General features: G+C 50.9%; 1 protein-coding gene across 3 annotated transcripts in view; it reads left to right on the top strand.

The window, feature by feature from the left end:
• The window catches only part of Plekhh1 (pleckstrin homology, MyTH4 and FERM domain containing H1), a 46,751-nt gene that overhangs the window by 13,550 nt on the left and 19,132 nt on the right, over positions 1 to 14,069 (top strand). For all 3 annotated transcript variants that reach the window (XM_003472361.5, XM_063241168.1, XM_063241169.1), the window contains exons 4-13: positions 153 to 302; positions 1,877 to 1,960; positions 4,672 to 4,753; positions 4,883 to 5,640; positions 8,334 to 8,412; positions 8,961 to 9,052; positions 10,972 to 11,122; positions 11,293 to 11,435; positions 11,916 to 12,026; positions 13,641 to 13,727. In XM_003472361.5, coding sequence (XP_003472409.2) covers positions 153 to 302; positions 1,877 to 1,960; positions 4,672 to 4,753; positions 4,883 to 5,640; positions 8,334 to 8,412; positions 8,961 to 9,052; positions 10,972 to 11,122; positions 11,293 to 11,435; positions 11,916 to 12,026; positions 13,641 to 13,727 — 1,737 coding nt within the window. The remainder of the gene's footprint in view (positions 1 to 152; positions 303 to 1,876; positions 1,961 to 4,671; positions 4,754 to 4,882; positions 5,641 to 8,333; positions 8,413 to 8,960; positions 9,053 to 10,971; positions 11,123 to 11,292; positions 11,436 to 11,915; positions 12,027 to 13,640; positions 13,728 to 14,069) is intronic.

The following is a 14,069-nucleotide window of genomic DNA, read 5'->3' as shown; positions in this document are numbered from 1 at the left end:
TTCTTTTGCCTGAATAAAAGCCTTAACAGAGGTCACTCATTAACTGGCCCAAGCTGTCATGCGTAAGGGCCCTGGCTGGCAGTCACATCGTTAGGCGTTGTACTCATGGTGTGAGTGGTGTGAAACCTTACAGGGTCGTTGGTGACTTTCAGGTGGGTGTGATGGAAGAGAAGGTAAAACTGTCCAATCTTAGGAATGTGGACTCTGCAGGCAGCCTGCACCGGAAATACCAAGAATTGCTGAAAGCCATGCAGGGCAAAGTGGAGCTCATCAGCCAGCTGGAGGCACAGCTGGAGAAGCAGGTAAGGCACCATTCAATCCCTCAACATCTGCACCATTGGTCCACAGCCTCCTGAGCCCCTCCACTGGAGCCCTGGAACGACAGGAAACTCATTCCCTCTCCAGCTATTCCTTTGTATGGAGGTCGAATTATCAGAAGGTCAGGCAGGGGATACAGAGGCAAAAACACCTTGCAGACACCCTTCTGATTTTAGTATATGTGCTGCTGCAGTGAGCACAGGACTGTTCTGGGTGTGAATCCTTCTTCTGGCTCCTGTTGCTCTCTCACCGTAGACATATTCCTTATGCCACTTACTCTCAAACCAGGAATGGTGGTGCACCCTTAAATCCCAGCTCTGGGGAGGCTGAGGCAGGAGGATTACAGCTAGATTAAGGCCAGTCTGGGCCACATAGCTCAAAGCCAGACTGAACTACAGAGTGTCACCCTGTCTCAAAAATGTCACTGGTTCTCCTTTTCTCCCTTTATAAAATAGAGGTTATAACACCTCATCAGGCTCTGGGGAGAATTAAGCCAGGTAGTCTGTGTATAATATAGTGGTCAGTGCTTGGTAAAGAGAGCTCTTCCCCATCTGTCTTGGCCTGTATCCTGCCAACACGTGCTCCACAATACTTGGCTATAGTGTGACCACAGCAGTGCAGGGTCAGTGGTCAGCCTTGGTTGGCCGTTTGGCCAAAGTGTCTTAGTGAACTTAAGTAGGTAGAGACCTAAGTTGCCGCTTCCTCTGAAAATCAAGGCCTCCCGCTGAGCACGTGGGATCCCAGGAGAGGCCACTGCCCAGCACTACAGCTGCAGTCAACTCTCCTGCTCTTCAGAGTACCTTTGTATAGACGGGGCCTCCTGTATTGCCCAGGCTGACTTCAAAGCCCGCAGTCCTCCCGCCTAAGCCTCCTGCAGAGCAGAGATGACAGGCGTGTGGCCTGTGCCTTGCTATCTGAGAGGACTTCTAGAATGTTCTTCTGCCAGGTCCTGTGCTCAACCCCCTCCCCTCCACAATCTCATGAAGTCCATCACAGTTCTGTTTGTTCCTTCTGCCATGGTCTCGTCTGTCCAGCTCTTGCTGGACCTCCATTTCCAATGCCATCCATTTCTATCAGCAGACCCCACAGTAGGCTCAGTGACTCATTTTCTGTGTGGATGTCCTCTGTCAGTTCCCAGCCAATCCTAGCAGTGCTTTCAACTATGGGTTTTAGGTATGTGTGTTTGTGTGTTTTAATCTTTATTTTTTTGTTGATGTCCTGCTTACATCCTCGCTGATATTAGATTGTTCATTTTGAATTGCCCTCTGTAGGTATGTAATTTGTGTCATAAATTCTTCCCAACTGGTATTTTGATTTTATTTAAAGGAGTCTCTATTTTCATCTGTACACTAATTTATAGGTATGATGTAGATCTAGTAGTCTTTTCCTCTGTGGCTCTTTGAGATTTGAATTATGTTTAGGAGTTTGTAAGAATGTAACTCTTTTTTTCTTTTAGGCTGTTCCCATTCAGCCATTTGATGTTTCCTTTGGTTTGCCCTCTGGTTGTTCACTGTGCCTGGGACACTGTGATTAACTGAAGTCCTCATGTTTCTTGCAGAAGCAGATGAGAGCCGAGGAAGCAAAAGTTGTTCAAAAAAAGGCTGCAAAGATCAAGGAGTGGGTGGCACTGAAGTTAACAGAGGTGAGTGAGTCAGGAACCGGCCCGGGGCCAGCCAGCGATGTGCCTAATTAGGCTGGGTCGCCTCCCCCCGGGGCTCCTGGCTCCTGTGGGGCTCTCGCCCGCCCTTCTTGCTGCCAAGCACTTGTCTTGTGTTCAGTTTGAACACCGGGACGGGTGACTCTACTTCCCTCTGCCTCCACCATTTCCCGGGCGCTGCTGTGACCGACTTTGTGCGGGGTGTAAGTATGGAAAGAAAGAATGAGTCGCTTCTGGCCAGGCTGACCAGTTTCCTCCTGAGGACTACACTCAGGCCGTGTCCACTCTCTCCCTTTCTCCTGTGTCCTCCTCCATTCTTCTTTCTGCTTTTATGTTTTTCATTTTTTAAAATTATTCTACACAGAATTTGTGCATTTTAGCCTTGCGGGCTGGCCTGCGGGTGGCAGGGAGGGAGCTGCTCTGCTGTAGGAAACGCCAGCCCAGAAGCAGCTTGACTGTGCATGGCTTGGCACCAGCCTCCTCACAAACATGCTTTCCCTGACCTTGAGGGGTCCCGGGGAGAAGGCACCTCCTTTCCAGCCATACTGTGTTTCCCAGGATGCAGGATTCTCTGAACCCGGCCTACCTTGGTCCCAGCAGCAGTGGGGGGCTACACAGGGACGAGAAGGACTGGCTGTCCAAGGACAGCTCTTTTGTATCAATCCGCCTGGGTGGGACTTTTTAACTTTTTAAAAAATTGTGGCAAAATATACATACAATTTATCTCTATGGTTTTTATAAATCACACAATGTTGTGCAGTGATCACCACTATTCCAGAGCTTTTCATCTCTCCCAAACCCACCAGCCGCTTGCTCCTTGTTCTCTGCCGACCCACCCGAGTACCTGGTAGCCTGTGTTTCCCTTTTCCTCTCCATTCATTCTTTACTGATAGGTCGCTATAGCTGTATTTAAGAAGCTTAGGACTGGAAGCTACAGTGCTGCTGTCAAAAAAAAAGCTGGGCACAGTGGCACATGCCTGCAATCCCAGCATTTCTGGAAGGCCGAAACGGGAGGATCCCAAGTTCCAGTTCAGAGTAGGCAGCTCAGTGACTTAGTGAAACCTTTTCTCAAAATAAAAAATAAAAAAGGGCCTGAGATAAAGGTCAGTACAAATGGCCTGGATCCAGTCCCCAGTGCTGCAAAAACAAAACAGTACAAAATAGAAAGGAAAGGGGTTTGTAGTTTGGAAAGGGATGGACATGCGTCCCCTGGCTTTGTCCTCCACAAAGGGTGGCTCCCTCCTGAAGGAGGGCCTGGGCTTGTGGTGCCTCCCCTCCCCTCCTTCAGGTGCACACACCAGGTGGCTTGCTGGGCTGCAGGAATGGGGACAGAACTGGTGTCTGGTTTGTCTTTGTATTCCCACAGCTGTAGATGGCCCTTGATAACAATGTTCAATAAGTCTACTGAGTTTATTTCAAAAGAAAATGCAGCCACTGTGAGAGTGGAGTTCATAGGTGGTGGGTGGAGCAAGAGAAACCAGACCTGGAGAAGTACATACTGGATAGTCTGATTCATCCAAAGTTTAGAAATAAACCAGTATAGGGAGGCCTGCCGAGAAGGAGAAGCCCAGTAAGTGCAAAAGGGAATGTGGTGAGCTCCGGAGGACATTACTTTCAACAGGGAAGGTGTGACTGTGAAGGGCCACAACAGAGAGCTGTGTGGATGCTGGCAATTATTATCATTACTTTTTTGTGACAGGGTCTTACTGTGTAGCCCAGGGTGGCCCTGAACTCACTATGTAGCTCAGACTGGCCTTGAACTCATGACAAAATCCTCCTGCCTCAGCTTCCCAAGAGCTGAGATTACAAGGGTATGCCACCATGGATGGCTGTTAGTAGTACCTTGATATTGTTACTTTTGATATTGGAGATTGAACACAGGGTCTTCATCACTAGCCTTCCTTAATTTTTTAAAAATTTTATTTTGAGATAGGATCTTGCTAAGTTGCTGAGTTGCCCAGGCAGGGTTCAAACCTGGGGTCCTTCTGCCTCAACCTCCCAGAGTGCAGGGTTTACAGGCATAAACCACCACACCTAGCTTCAATTTTTATCCATTAACCTGGGCTGTGGTCATCTAAGTAGTAGTTTTAGAGTCATTTGTTCCGCTGTTTGTTGATATAGGATGCAGCTTTCTGTGCATATGTCACATTTCACAATTTTAAGAAGGTTAAAAATAAGCCAGGTATGGGAGTGCACATCTGTAATCCCAACTACTTTGGACTTCGAGGCAGGATGATTGAAAGTTCAAGGCCAGTCTGGACAGTTTAGCAAGACCCTGTCTGAAAAAGAAAGGGGAGAGGGTTACGATGCATCTCAGTGCTTCCTGGGTTCAATCCCCAATACAAGAAAAAGCCAAACCAACAAAAAGCTTTAGAAAGAGGAAAGAGCAGGTCTGCCAAAGGAGAGTTCAACCTCAGTCCAGACCAGCTGGCACAGGGGAAGGAAAGAGGAGGGCTCCCTGAGAGGACAGCACTGGGTCAGGAGGGCACCAAGTTTCTTTTCCAAAGGTTGGAACTTTAATCTTATTTTGAGTTACCTATCTGGACCTGTAGGAGCTGTGTATTGTAAATCTTCATCTTCTTTCTTTCCTTTTCCTCCTTTTCTTCTTTCTTTGTAGTGCTGGGCCTTGAGCTAAGCAAGGACTCTACTCCTGAGCCATACCCCTTGCCCTCTAAATCCACATCTTTCTCCCCCAGCTTGAGATGGAGAATCAGCACCTGAAAAGCTGTAATCAGCACCTGATGGAGCAGGTGGGCACCCTTCAGGCTGCGCTAGAAGGTAGGCCAGTGCATGGGGATGTGTGGGGGGTGAGGGGTACACATGGGGGTGTGAGATGCATGTGGTTATGACAGGTAAGGGGTGGAGGAGAGAGAATGCTCATTGGTCTTGCTTTTGCTCCCACTTCAGCCCTTCAGATGGGGCCTCCAGGGAAGCTGCCGGTGATCCCCAAGGGAGCCCAAGAGCAGGAGTCCGTGCCTGCAGAGGTGGGGGCCCAGCCTGTGGGGCAGGACGGTGGTTCCCAGGCTCCGGATTTTAAAGCGGCTGTTCCCATACCTTCTCTGGATGCTTCCGAGAGCAAAGGTTTTCTGTCTGAAGCTAGAAGCCCTGTGGAAGATACTAGTTCCAGCGCACTCCATCCTGGGGAAGTGGCAAAGGCCAAGGTGCTTCAGCCTCATCTGGAAAGCGAGCACTTTCCCAGCCAGCTGTGCATGAAGCCTGGTGCCCCCAGGCGTGGGTCAGCCTCCTGCGGGGACAGCCTGGTCCCTGCTCAGGAGAGGGTGCTCCTGGGCATCAAGACCTTTGCCAGGGAAGGTGGCCCTGGCAGCAGCCTGACCCTTCCAAAGGTTCGGGTGCCCAGCTCTCCCCAGGATAGCATCCAGATGACCAAAAGGCACCACAGTCAGCCCTCTGTTGGACCCAGGCACTCTGAGCATGTGGTGAATGTTGAGGTTGGGGCCCTGTCAACCGTCCACACGTCTGGCCTTTCCAAGCTGGAGACCTGTGCTGACTTCCGGGAAGAACCAGAGAAGATGGAGACAGGGGAGCTGCCTCCAGCAGGGAAGGAGGAGGAGAGGGGAAGCCTGAAGGCAGCTAGCACCAAGCTGGAGGATGTGAGGCTGGGGAGCAAACCACCCACACCACCCTTGCACAGGTTTCCATCCTGGGTAAGAGGCAGCCTTGGGACTGGGCTGGGGTGGAGCCAGCCCTGGTTGCACTGGTCATGGTGGCACCAGGTACCCGACACACAACTTAAAGGAAGGTTTATTTTTGCTCATGGTTTCAGAGGTTTCAGTCTGTGGTAAGCTGGCTGCAAGTCAGTGGTAGAAGGGCACAGTGGGGCAGAGCTGCTCCACTCACAGCAGCCTGGAAACAAACAGTGCAGAGGAAACGCCAGGAGAGATTTGTTCTCCAAAATCTCATCCCAGGGACCTGCTGCTGCAGGGCATCATCTCCTACCAGCACTTTCTGCCGTGGTCAGTGCCTCTTCACAAGTCAGGTTGACAGCTAAAGTGAACAGGCACGTGTGCTGAGCCTGAGCAGAGGCTGGCATTCTCACAGCAGCACTGGGAGGCGGGTGCCAGGGAGCTCCCCACCTACGCAGCTAGCGCGGGGCAGAGTCAGAATCCAAAATGGTGCCGGTGGTGCTGGCCGTCTGTTCCTCAGCACTCGCTGTGTGCCACGCGCCGAGCTGGTGCCAGTGCACATCTCCTCATGTCATCTTTGAGATCTTACTGTACGTGTCAGGGTTAAGAGACAGGTCCCAGGATTAAGCCACTAGGATTCACCTGTAACTGTATGACCCAGTGCTCTCCTTCTGCAAGGTCACATGTTAGTTAGCAGCAGGCCAGGCTGCCTTTGGAGCCCAGCGCCGATGGGGTGGGACTAGAGTTTGCTACTCACGACCAGACCAGGAGCTGCTGTGCTATGAGATGGCACTGATACGTGGCAGCAGGAGCCACGGGGTGCCTGCGGCAGGGTTGCCTCCCCAGGCCAGTGCTGGGAGAGCCTCACTTTCATGTGCGTCTTCCAGAGGCTTCACTTGAAGGCCTGGTTCAGGGAGGCACCGACCCAAGTGCTGAGTGCTCCGAGGGCCACACCAAGACTGGGTGCACAGCTGAGTCAGGTCAGGGTCTCCCTGGGACTATAGCACTTGGGAGGCTGAGGCAGGAGGAAGCTCACTTGACCCCAGTGGTTCAAGACCAGCCTGTGTAACATAGTGAGAAACAGAAACCAAACAAACAAGCAAAAACAATAAAATGCTTCAGGTGACATTGTCCACACGAGTGTCAGCTACACTCCTGGGATACAGGTGTTCAGGGACAACATCAGGTCCTCCCCTAAGTGCTCCCTCTCAGCCAGAGCAGTCTGAGACTCTTCCATTGCCAGTCCTCATTGTGACTCGTTGCTGAGGGAAATGACAACAGTGCCATCTTGTCTGAGGCCCTTGAGGGAGGGGCATTCCTTTCCATGTGAGCTTAGGAAGCCACCAAAGCCATCGTGGCTAGAGAGTCCAGTCTGGACAGGAACCACCTGGGGAAAACAAGGCCCGGGAATTCAGAGGTGTCAGAGCTGTTATTTGCCTTTAGCATTTGTAGAGCGCTTTTTCTCTTGATCCTTAATCAGCCTTGCAAGGTTGGCATTGGATACCGTCTGTCAAACAGTGCTTTCTTTTGTTTAACCTCAGTCCTCCAAGCTAACTTTCATTTCCTTTGTGAAGTTAGAGGCCTATCCTTGGTTTAATCCCATGACTACTGTGGGCAGAAATGATCTTCCCTATGCCCAGTGTCACCATGTGCACCCCAGCTAGCTGCCCTGCGGAAGTACAGGCATCCCCACGCCCCCTCCCTGCTCCTGACCCATCCTCACCTCCTCTTCTGCCCCCCAGGCCCTGTAGTGGTGCTGCCTTGCTCCAAGGCTGCACCCCAGTGTGCAACCTCCTTTCCTGCCCATCCCCAGCCTGACTGCCCCCAGCTGCCTCCTCTGCAGGGCAGCAAGCTCCCTAGTCAGCCCTTGACTCACCATCACCTGGGAGGCCTTTGTTTTCCCTGTAGGGTGAGTGGAACAAACAGCTCTAGAACAACCTGGGCCCAGCTGAAGATCAGCTCACCAGGCCTGGTAGCTGCTTCAGCCCTGGGCACACCCTAGGGCAAGGGTGCTCTGCGGGGTTCCTGAGCCCATTTGGGTGAAGTAGCCTTTTTTTTTTTAGTGTTGAGTATTGAACTCATGACCTCGAGTTTGCCAAGCAGGTGCTTATGCCACTGAGCTAAACCCCCAGCCTTGAAGTAGGCTTTGTAGGTTGGCCCTGAAGCCTAGCCCTGATTTGGTGTTATTACTGCAGAGATATCAGTAGCCCTGATATTATTGTAGGAAGACATTGTATCTTAGGTTCCAAATACAGCAGCTGACTTGCAAAAGAATTTGCTCTCACCATGGGACTTTGACTTCCTCATTATCTACACTGCCAACCTCAGGGGTGAGATCCTGAGGCCCACAGGCCACATGCTGAGAACAAATTACTGACCTGGCCTCCTCTCAACCCAAGGATGAAGATGGACTCAGGAGAGGGAATGGATATCTGTTGGATATCACGTGTTATGTCCAAGTCTTAAATGTTGCCATTAACTCTCCCTTGATTCCACAGCAACCTCCAGAGGGTCAGTATTGTTACTGTGTTAGAGCTGAAGGAAGTGGGGCTTGGAAAGGAAGAAACCGGCTGAGAGTCCTCACCCAGTACCCAGCCCACCCTGGTTGGGGAGCCAGCAGTGTCCACTTGCAGAGCCAGGCTTTTCCTCTGCTCCCTGGAGGGGCTGTGGTAGGCACAGTCCTGGCCTTGACCTTCTGGAACCTCTCTTTCCAGGAGAGCCGCATCTACGCTGTGGCGACTTCGGGCATGCAGGTGTCAGATGTGTCTCCTCGTAGCAGTGCTGCTTGTTGTGGTGAGTCTGAGACTGAGAGGCTGGAAGGCTCAGGAGGGCCATTGGTGGCAGGGTGGGTGAGCATGGAGGAGGAGACTGCAATAGCCAGGGTCCCCACCAGGAGCAGTGCAGTAAGCTTGCACTGTCTGAGCCACCTGGCACTGGAAGGAAGTTGTGTGGGTTCAGCTCGGCAGAGCTGGCTCAGAGGGGAAGCAGTCAGGGTCAGAACCCATCCCAGAGCTGGGAGCGACCACGTCTGTATGCAGGGCAAGGCTGTGGAGGGGAGCCCTGTGCCCTGATTCAGGTGAGTCCTGCCCACTGGCTCCTCCCTCTCTTGCCAGCCCCACAGCAACGGGCCCCCAAGGGCACATGGTTTGTAACTCAAGCTTTGTGGATGGGGGAGAAAATGCAAGGCTTTGGGATTCCGTTGTGTGGGCTTTCCTTCGAGATCGTGGCGCTCAGTGTCACGGTGAGGGAGGCAGTGGAGATGAGAAAGGCCCTGGCCCTCCTCCTCATCTGCCCGGACCCCTCCTGGTTATGCCCTCCCCTTACCCTTCGTTTCTCCTCAGCTTCAAGCCCTCCTGCTCTTGTGTGCTCTGGGCCTTTCTGTGGCTTTGTCTACAAGAATGTCACTGTGCCTGTCTACACAGCACTGAAAGGGGTAAGAAACCACTGTGTCAAGAGATGGGGCGGCCCTGTCAGAAGAGACACTGTCTCTGCCTGCGCTGCCTGGGGAGGGCTCGAGAGGCCAAGGGAGCGCTCAGCGCGACATTGTTTTTTATTATTTATCATTTTGGGTGTACAAATTTTGCATTTACAAAAATTTGAGTCCGTATGAACGTGGGCAAAGTAAGAAGTTACAGGTTAAGCCTGTATCTATCCCACTCTGTCCCACTCCTCCGGCCCCGAGGACAGGGGCTCCTTCCTGAAGTGTTTGTGTTTAGACACATATTCTCATAAGGCTGGTACACTTTTTTAAGACAAAAATCAGACATAACAATCACACCATATTTTCATACATATTTTTGCCTTTTTGCTACTGGGTTGGAACCTTTATAGTAATATTTGGCAAAACTTGTCATAGAAAAGTGAGAGACCAAAAGTGAAATTTCTCATATTGCTTTTCACTGATTTCTAATGTGAGGTAACTATGAGGAATGATTTAGTGTTTATTCTGTAAGGTCCTCTGATGCATTTACAAAAAGCGAGCATGCATGACTGCATACAGACACAAGCACACCTCTGTCCTTCCCCTTGTCTCTCTCTTCTCTCATCCTTATCCCTCTCTATCATTCTCATGCATATGTGTGAGTGTGCATGCGTGTGTGTCACACACACGCAGAGGGCATCATGTGCCAGGCATAGCATCACATACCTGTAAGCCCCTGGGAAGCTGAGTAGGATTGCAAGTTTGAGCCCAGCCTGTCAACTTAATGATAAAGAAGACCTTGTCTCTAAATAAATACATAAATACATAAGTGTCCAGGGATATAGGTCAGTGTGAGGGCCCAGGTTCAATCCCCACACAAAGCCAAGGGGGATCATGTTCTAAGGCCGTCCTGTGCCCCCGCTGACTGCTCCCTTGACCGTGTGTCAGTGCCGCCTCCTGCGGCCCTGTAGGACCCCTCAGTGCTCCTCCACAAATTCAGAGTTGTGTCCTTATTGTTTCTAAAATAAACGTGGCAGCGAGCATCATTGTGCATGTGCATCTTCGTGCGCTTACATATCTGTATTTCTATAGGACACCAGAGGTGGAATCGCTGGGAAAATTACGAGAAAGTTGTGAACTTTAGCATGTACCTATAAATTACTCTCCAAAAACCCTCTGGGGGCTGGGGTGTAGCTTAGCGGTAGAGCACTTGCCTAATGTGCATAAAGCCTTGTGTTTGATTTCTTGCACTATACATGCACAAACCCTTAAACAAAACAAAATGAATACTTTCTTTGTTTTTTTGTAGTGCTGGGGATTGAAACCAGGGCCTGAGCTGTATTCTCAGTCCTTCATATTTTCTTTTCTTTCATTTTTTTCCCCTTGACACCAAGTCTTGTTATATAGCCAGGTTGGCTTCAAACTTGTGGCGATCTTCATGCCTCAGCCTCCAAAGAGCAGAGATTACAGTCATGCACCAACACCCCTGGCCAAAACACACATTTTAAAAAAGCAAATAAAAATGCTTTGCCATCCTATAGGATGTTTCCCCAAATTTTCCTCATATCGTCACCAACATCGAGATAATCAGTCTCTTCAGATGTTTGCCAGTCAAGAAGATGCCTCCCTATTTCCATATCCCCACATATGTACTTGCAAAGCTCCTGTCCTGCACCCTGGCCCACTAGTGTAGGGAGTGAGGGTCATGGTGGACAGGCATTCAGTCTGGATGGGACAGCTTTTGGGGAACCACAGGAGGTAGTGGATACAAGGACCAAGAGTGAGGCAGGAAGGACTTTACACCGTTTGGGACCATGGTCTGCTCAGCACCCCAGCTGGGTGATGACTACAGGGGCAGAGCACCTGCAGGAGGTTGGAGGGGGAGGACTTCTACAGCCCGAGCTGCAGCGAGACGGGGTCTTGTCTTGCAGAAAGCCACACAGATCAGCAGCGTGCCCTTCATGGATGAGTCCTCTGGTTCTGATGACGACTGCAGCTCTCAGGCGAGTTTCCGGATGTCTGTGCCCTGCTCTGAGTGCAGGAAGACCAGTGGATTGGGCAGTCCCCGGGCTATCAAGAGAGGTACGAGAAAGGGAGCAGAAGGGGCCTGTTTGATCTGGTGGCAGCATCCCCAGCAGATCTATTCTCAGCCCCAGACTCAGGGATCCCAAGGGTTGGCATTGAAGACCGGCAGCTCCTGGGCAGTGGGTGTTGGGGGAGGGGAGGGACTTGACTCCTTGTCCTCTGGCCAGGGGTCTCCATGTCCTCACTGAGCTCTGAGGGTGACTACGCCATTCCCCCTGACGCCTGCTCACTGGACAGCGACTACTCGGAGCCTGAACACAAAATGCAGCGCACCTCCTGCTACTCTGCTGAGTGGCTGGGCCTGGGCATGGTGAGCAGAGAGCCTGGGTGGGCCCGGATGCATGGTGTTGGTGGAGCAATGGAGGTGGCCCTAGATACAGGCAGACACACACAGGCTCCATGAGGAGCCTGAGGCGGGGCAATGGGCACCCCTGCTAGGGCAGCAGTGAGCTCAGATCTGATTCCACATCACCCCACCGCCCTGCCTTTATCAGCCACTGCAGGAGCCCTTCTGCGGGGCTGGCTGATTGACCCTCATCAGTGGTGCCATCTCTGACTCATCTCTTTCAAGGCCACTTGAAGGCCAGCTCTTCCACACGCAGTCCGGCTGCCGCCGCCTCCTAGTGGCCAGAAATTGTCTTTGCCACCACCACAAGAGCCCTCAGTCCTCAGGGCCTTTAGTCCTCTCTCAACCCTCAGCAGGTGCCCAGAAAATAAGTATACATGATGTCCAGAGTGCCAAGTGACCTCCTCTTGCACCCCTCTTCTTGTGTGCTCCTTCACCCCTCAGGAATCACTGGAGAAGTCGGGTTACCTGCTGAAAATGGGGAGCCGCGTGAAGACGTGGAAGAGACGCTGGTTTGTCCTGAGACAAGGACAGATTATGTACTACAAGTCCCCGGTGGGTCTTACTGAGACTGTGGTCACAGGAGTCGGGGGAGAAGAGGAGGTGGCCTGACAAAGGCCACAGCTCACTGGGGAGAGGCGACTTGACTGGCACCTGGGGCTCTGAGCAACAGGTCCCCGAGACTGCCCACCTGCCAGGCAGCTCTCGGCCAGCTGGCTTAGCAGCTTCTGCGCCCAGAAGCTGGTGTGTTTTCCTCACTCCTTCCTGGCCCCTTCCCTCCCTTCCTCGCCTTCCTCTCTCTCCCTCCTCCTCCCTTATTCCTTTCCTGGGGATCCAACCCAAAGGTACTCTATTATTGAGCTATGTACCAAAGTCCCTTTTATTATTTTTTAATAATCTTATTTATTTTACTTTTTGGTTTGTTTGAGACAGGGTCTTGCCCATGTAGGTCAGGCTGTCCTTGAACTCACTGTGTAGCCCAGGCTGGCCTCGAACTCATTGTGATCCTCCTGCTTCAGCCTCTTCAGTGCTGGGATTATAGGCATGTGCCACCATGCCTGCTTCTCCCGTTTATTTTTTGAGAGAGATATCTCTAAATTGCCCAGGCTGGTACTGAACTTGCAGTCCTTCTGCCTCTAGAGTAGTTGGGATTTCAGGGGTGCACTGTTTTAGGTGGTGCCGAAGCCAGTTTCCCAGGCCTGCTCCCAGGTTGCCTTCACCTCCCACTGATTATTCTGACAAATTTAGTGCCTCCTCTACTTCCTCCTCCTACTGTCTGGAATTATGGAGCATCAGATTTGGAAACTCATTTGTAAGAACCTCCCTAGAGAGCCAATATTAATCTTTTATTATTTGTCCATTTATTAGGGTATTTTGAGACAGGATCTCACTATGCAGTTCAGGGTGGTCTTGATCTTACCACATAGTTCAGGCTGGTCTTAAACTCACTGTAGCACAGGCTGGCCTCAGACTCCCTGTGATCCTCCAGCCTCAGTGTCCTGAGTGCTGGGATTACAGGTGTGCACCACCACACCCAGCTGAGAGCCAATTTTAATGTTGTAAAGAAGGCAAAAAGGACCTCATCTTTTGTGCAACTCGAGCTGGTTGGTGACACCTGTTTCCAACTCCATGTTAAGGATTCTGGGTCTATATTCCTCTATAAGAAGCATGCTGTGATTGATTAGTAATGTCTGCAGTGACACTAGAAAGAATAATAATGGTGATATACAAGCCACTTAGTTGCCATTCTTATTATAAGGATGTAGAAATATTATTTGTTTTGAGATGTCTTACTATGCTGCCCAGGCTGGTCTTAAACTCCTGGGCTCAGCTTCCTGAGCACCTGGGGCTGCAGGCATATATCCATTATGCCTTGATTAGTAGAAACAATGTAAGAACTTGTAGGTCAGTAATAATGTGGTGGCCTTTGACATAACTTGAAAGGCTCATGCTATCCTTTTTGAGACCTGTGTCAGAGGACCCATGATCCTGATTATGGCTCCATTTAGCTAGAGTCAGAATCTAGAATAAGTTACCCATGTGTAGGGAGGGGTGGGGACATGTGGGAATCTTTCCCCTTGGCCTGTGACTCAGTGTAAGATATGAAAGGTAAATAATGTGCTCTGAAAAGCCTCTATAATGCTTTCCTCCCCGTTCCTTTCTTTGCAGAACGATGTTATCCTGAAACCGCAGGGTCAAGTGGACCTCAACTCTCATTGCCAGATTGTTCGAGGGGAGGGCGCGCAGACATTCCAGGTGAGTCTGCTCCTAGCCGCTCAGCTTTGTTTTGGTACTGAGGATGGATCCCAAGGCCTTTGCACTGAGCTACATCTCTAGCCCAACTTTTATTTTCAGACAGGGTCACTAGGTGCTAAGTTGTTCAAGTGAGGCTCCAACTTAGAATCCTCCTGCCTCAACCTCCCATAGTGCTGGGACTACAGCACACATAGCACAGTTGGTGTTTTAGACCAGTTTTTAGACAGCTAAGGTTCCAGTTTCGGACATGACCATGATAAAGACAAAGGTATGGCAAAATGAACATGAATGAAAGCCTTCAAATCGGTAATAGGATGTGACCCTAGATTTTGGGTACAAGAA

Source organism: Cavia porcellus, unplaced genomic scaffold (genome assembly GCF_034190915.1).
Source record: "Cavia porcellus strain 051 isolate PalLab524CR breed Dunkin Hartley unplaced genomic scaffold, mCavPor4.1 scaffold_31, whole genome shotgun sequence".
NCBI classification, from domain to species: domain Eukaryota; kingdom Metazoa; phylum Chordata; class Mammalia; order Rodentia; family Caviidae; genus Cavia; species Cavia porcellus.
The sequence above is the reverse complement of the archived record's forward strand: the minus strand, read 5'-3'. Positions and strand labels throughout refer to the sequence as shown.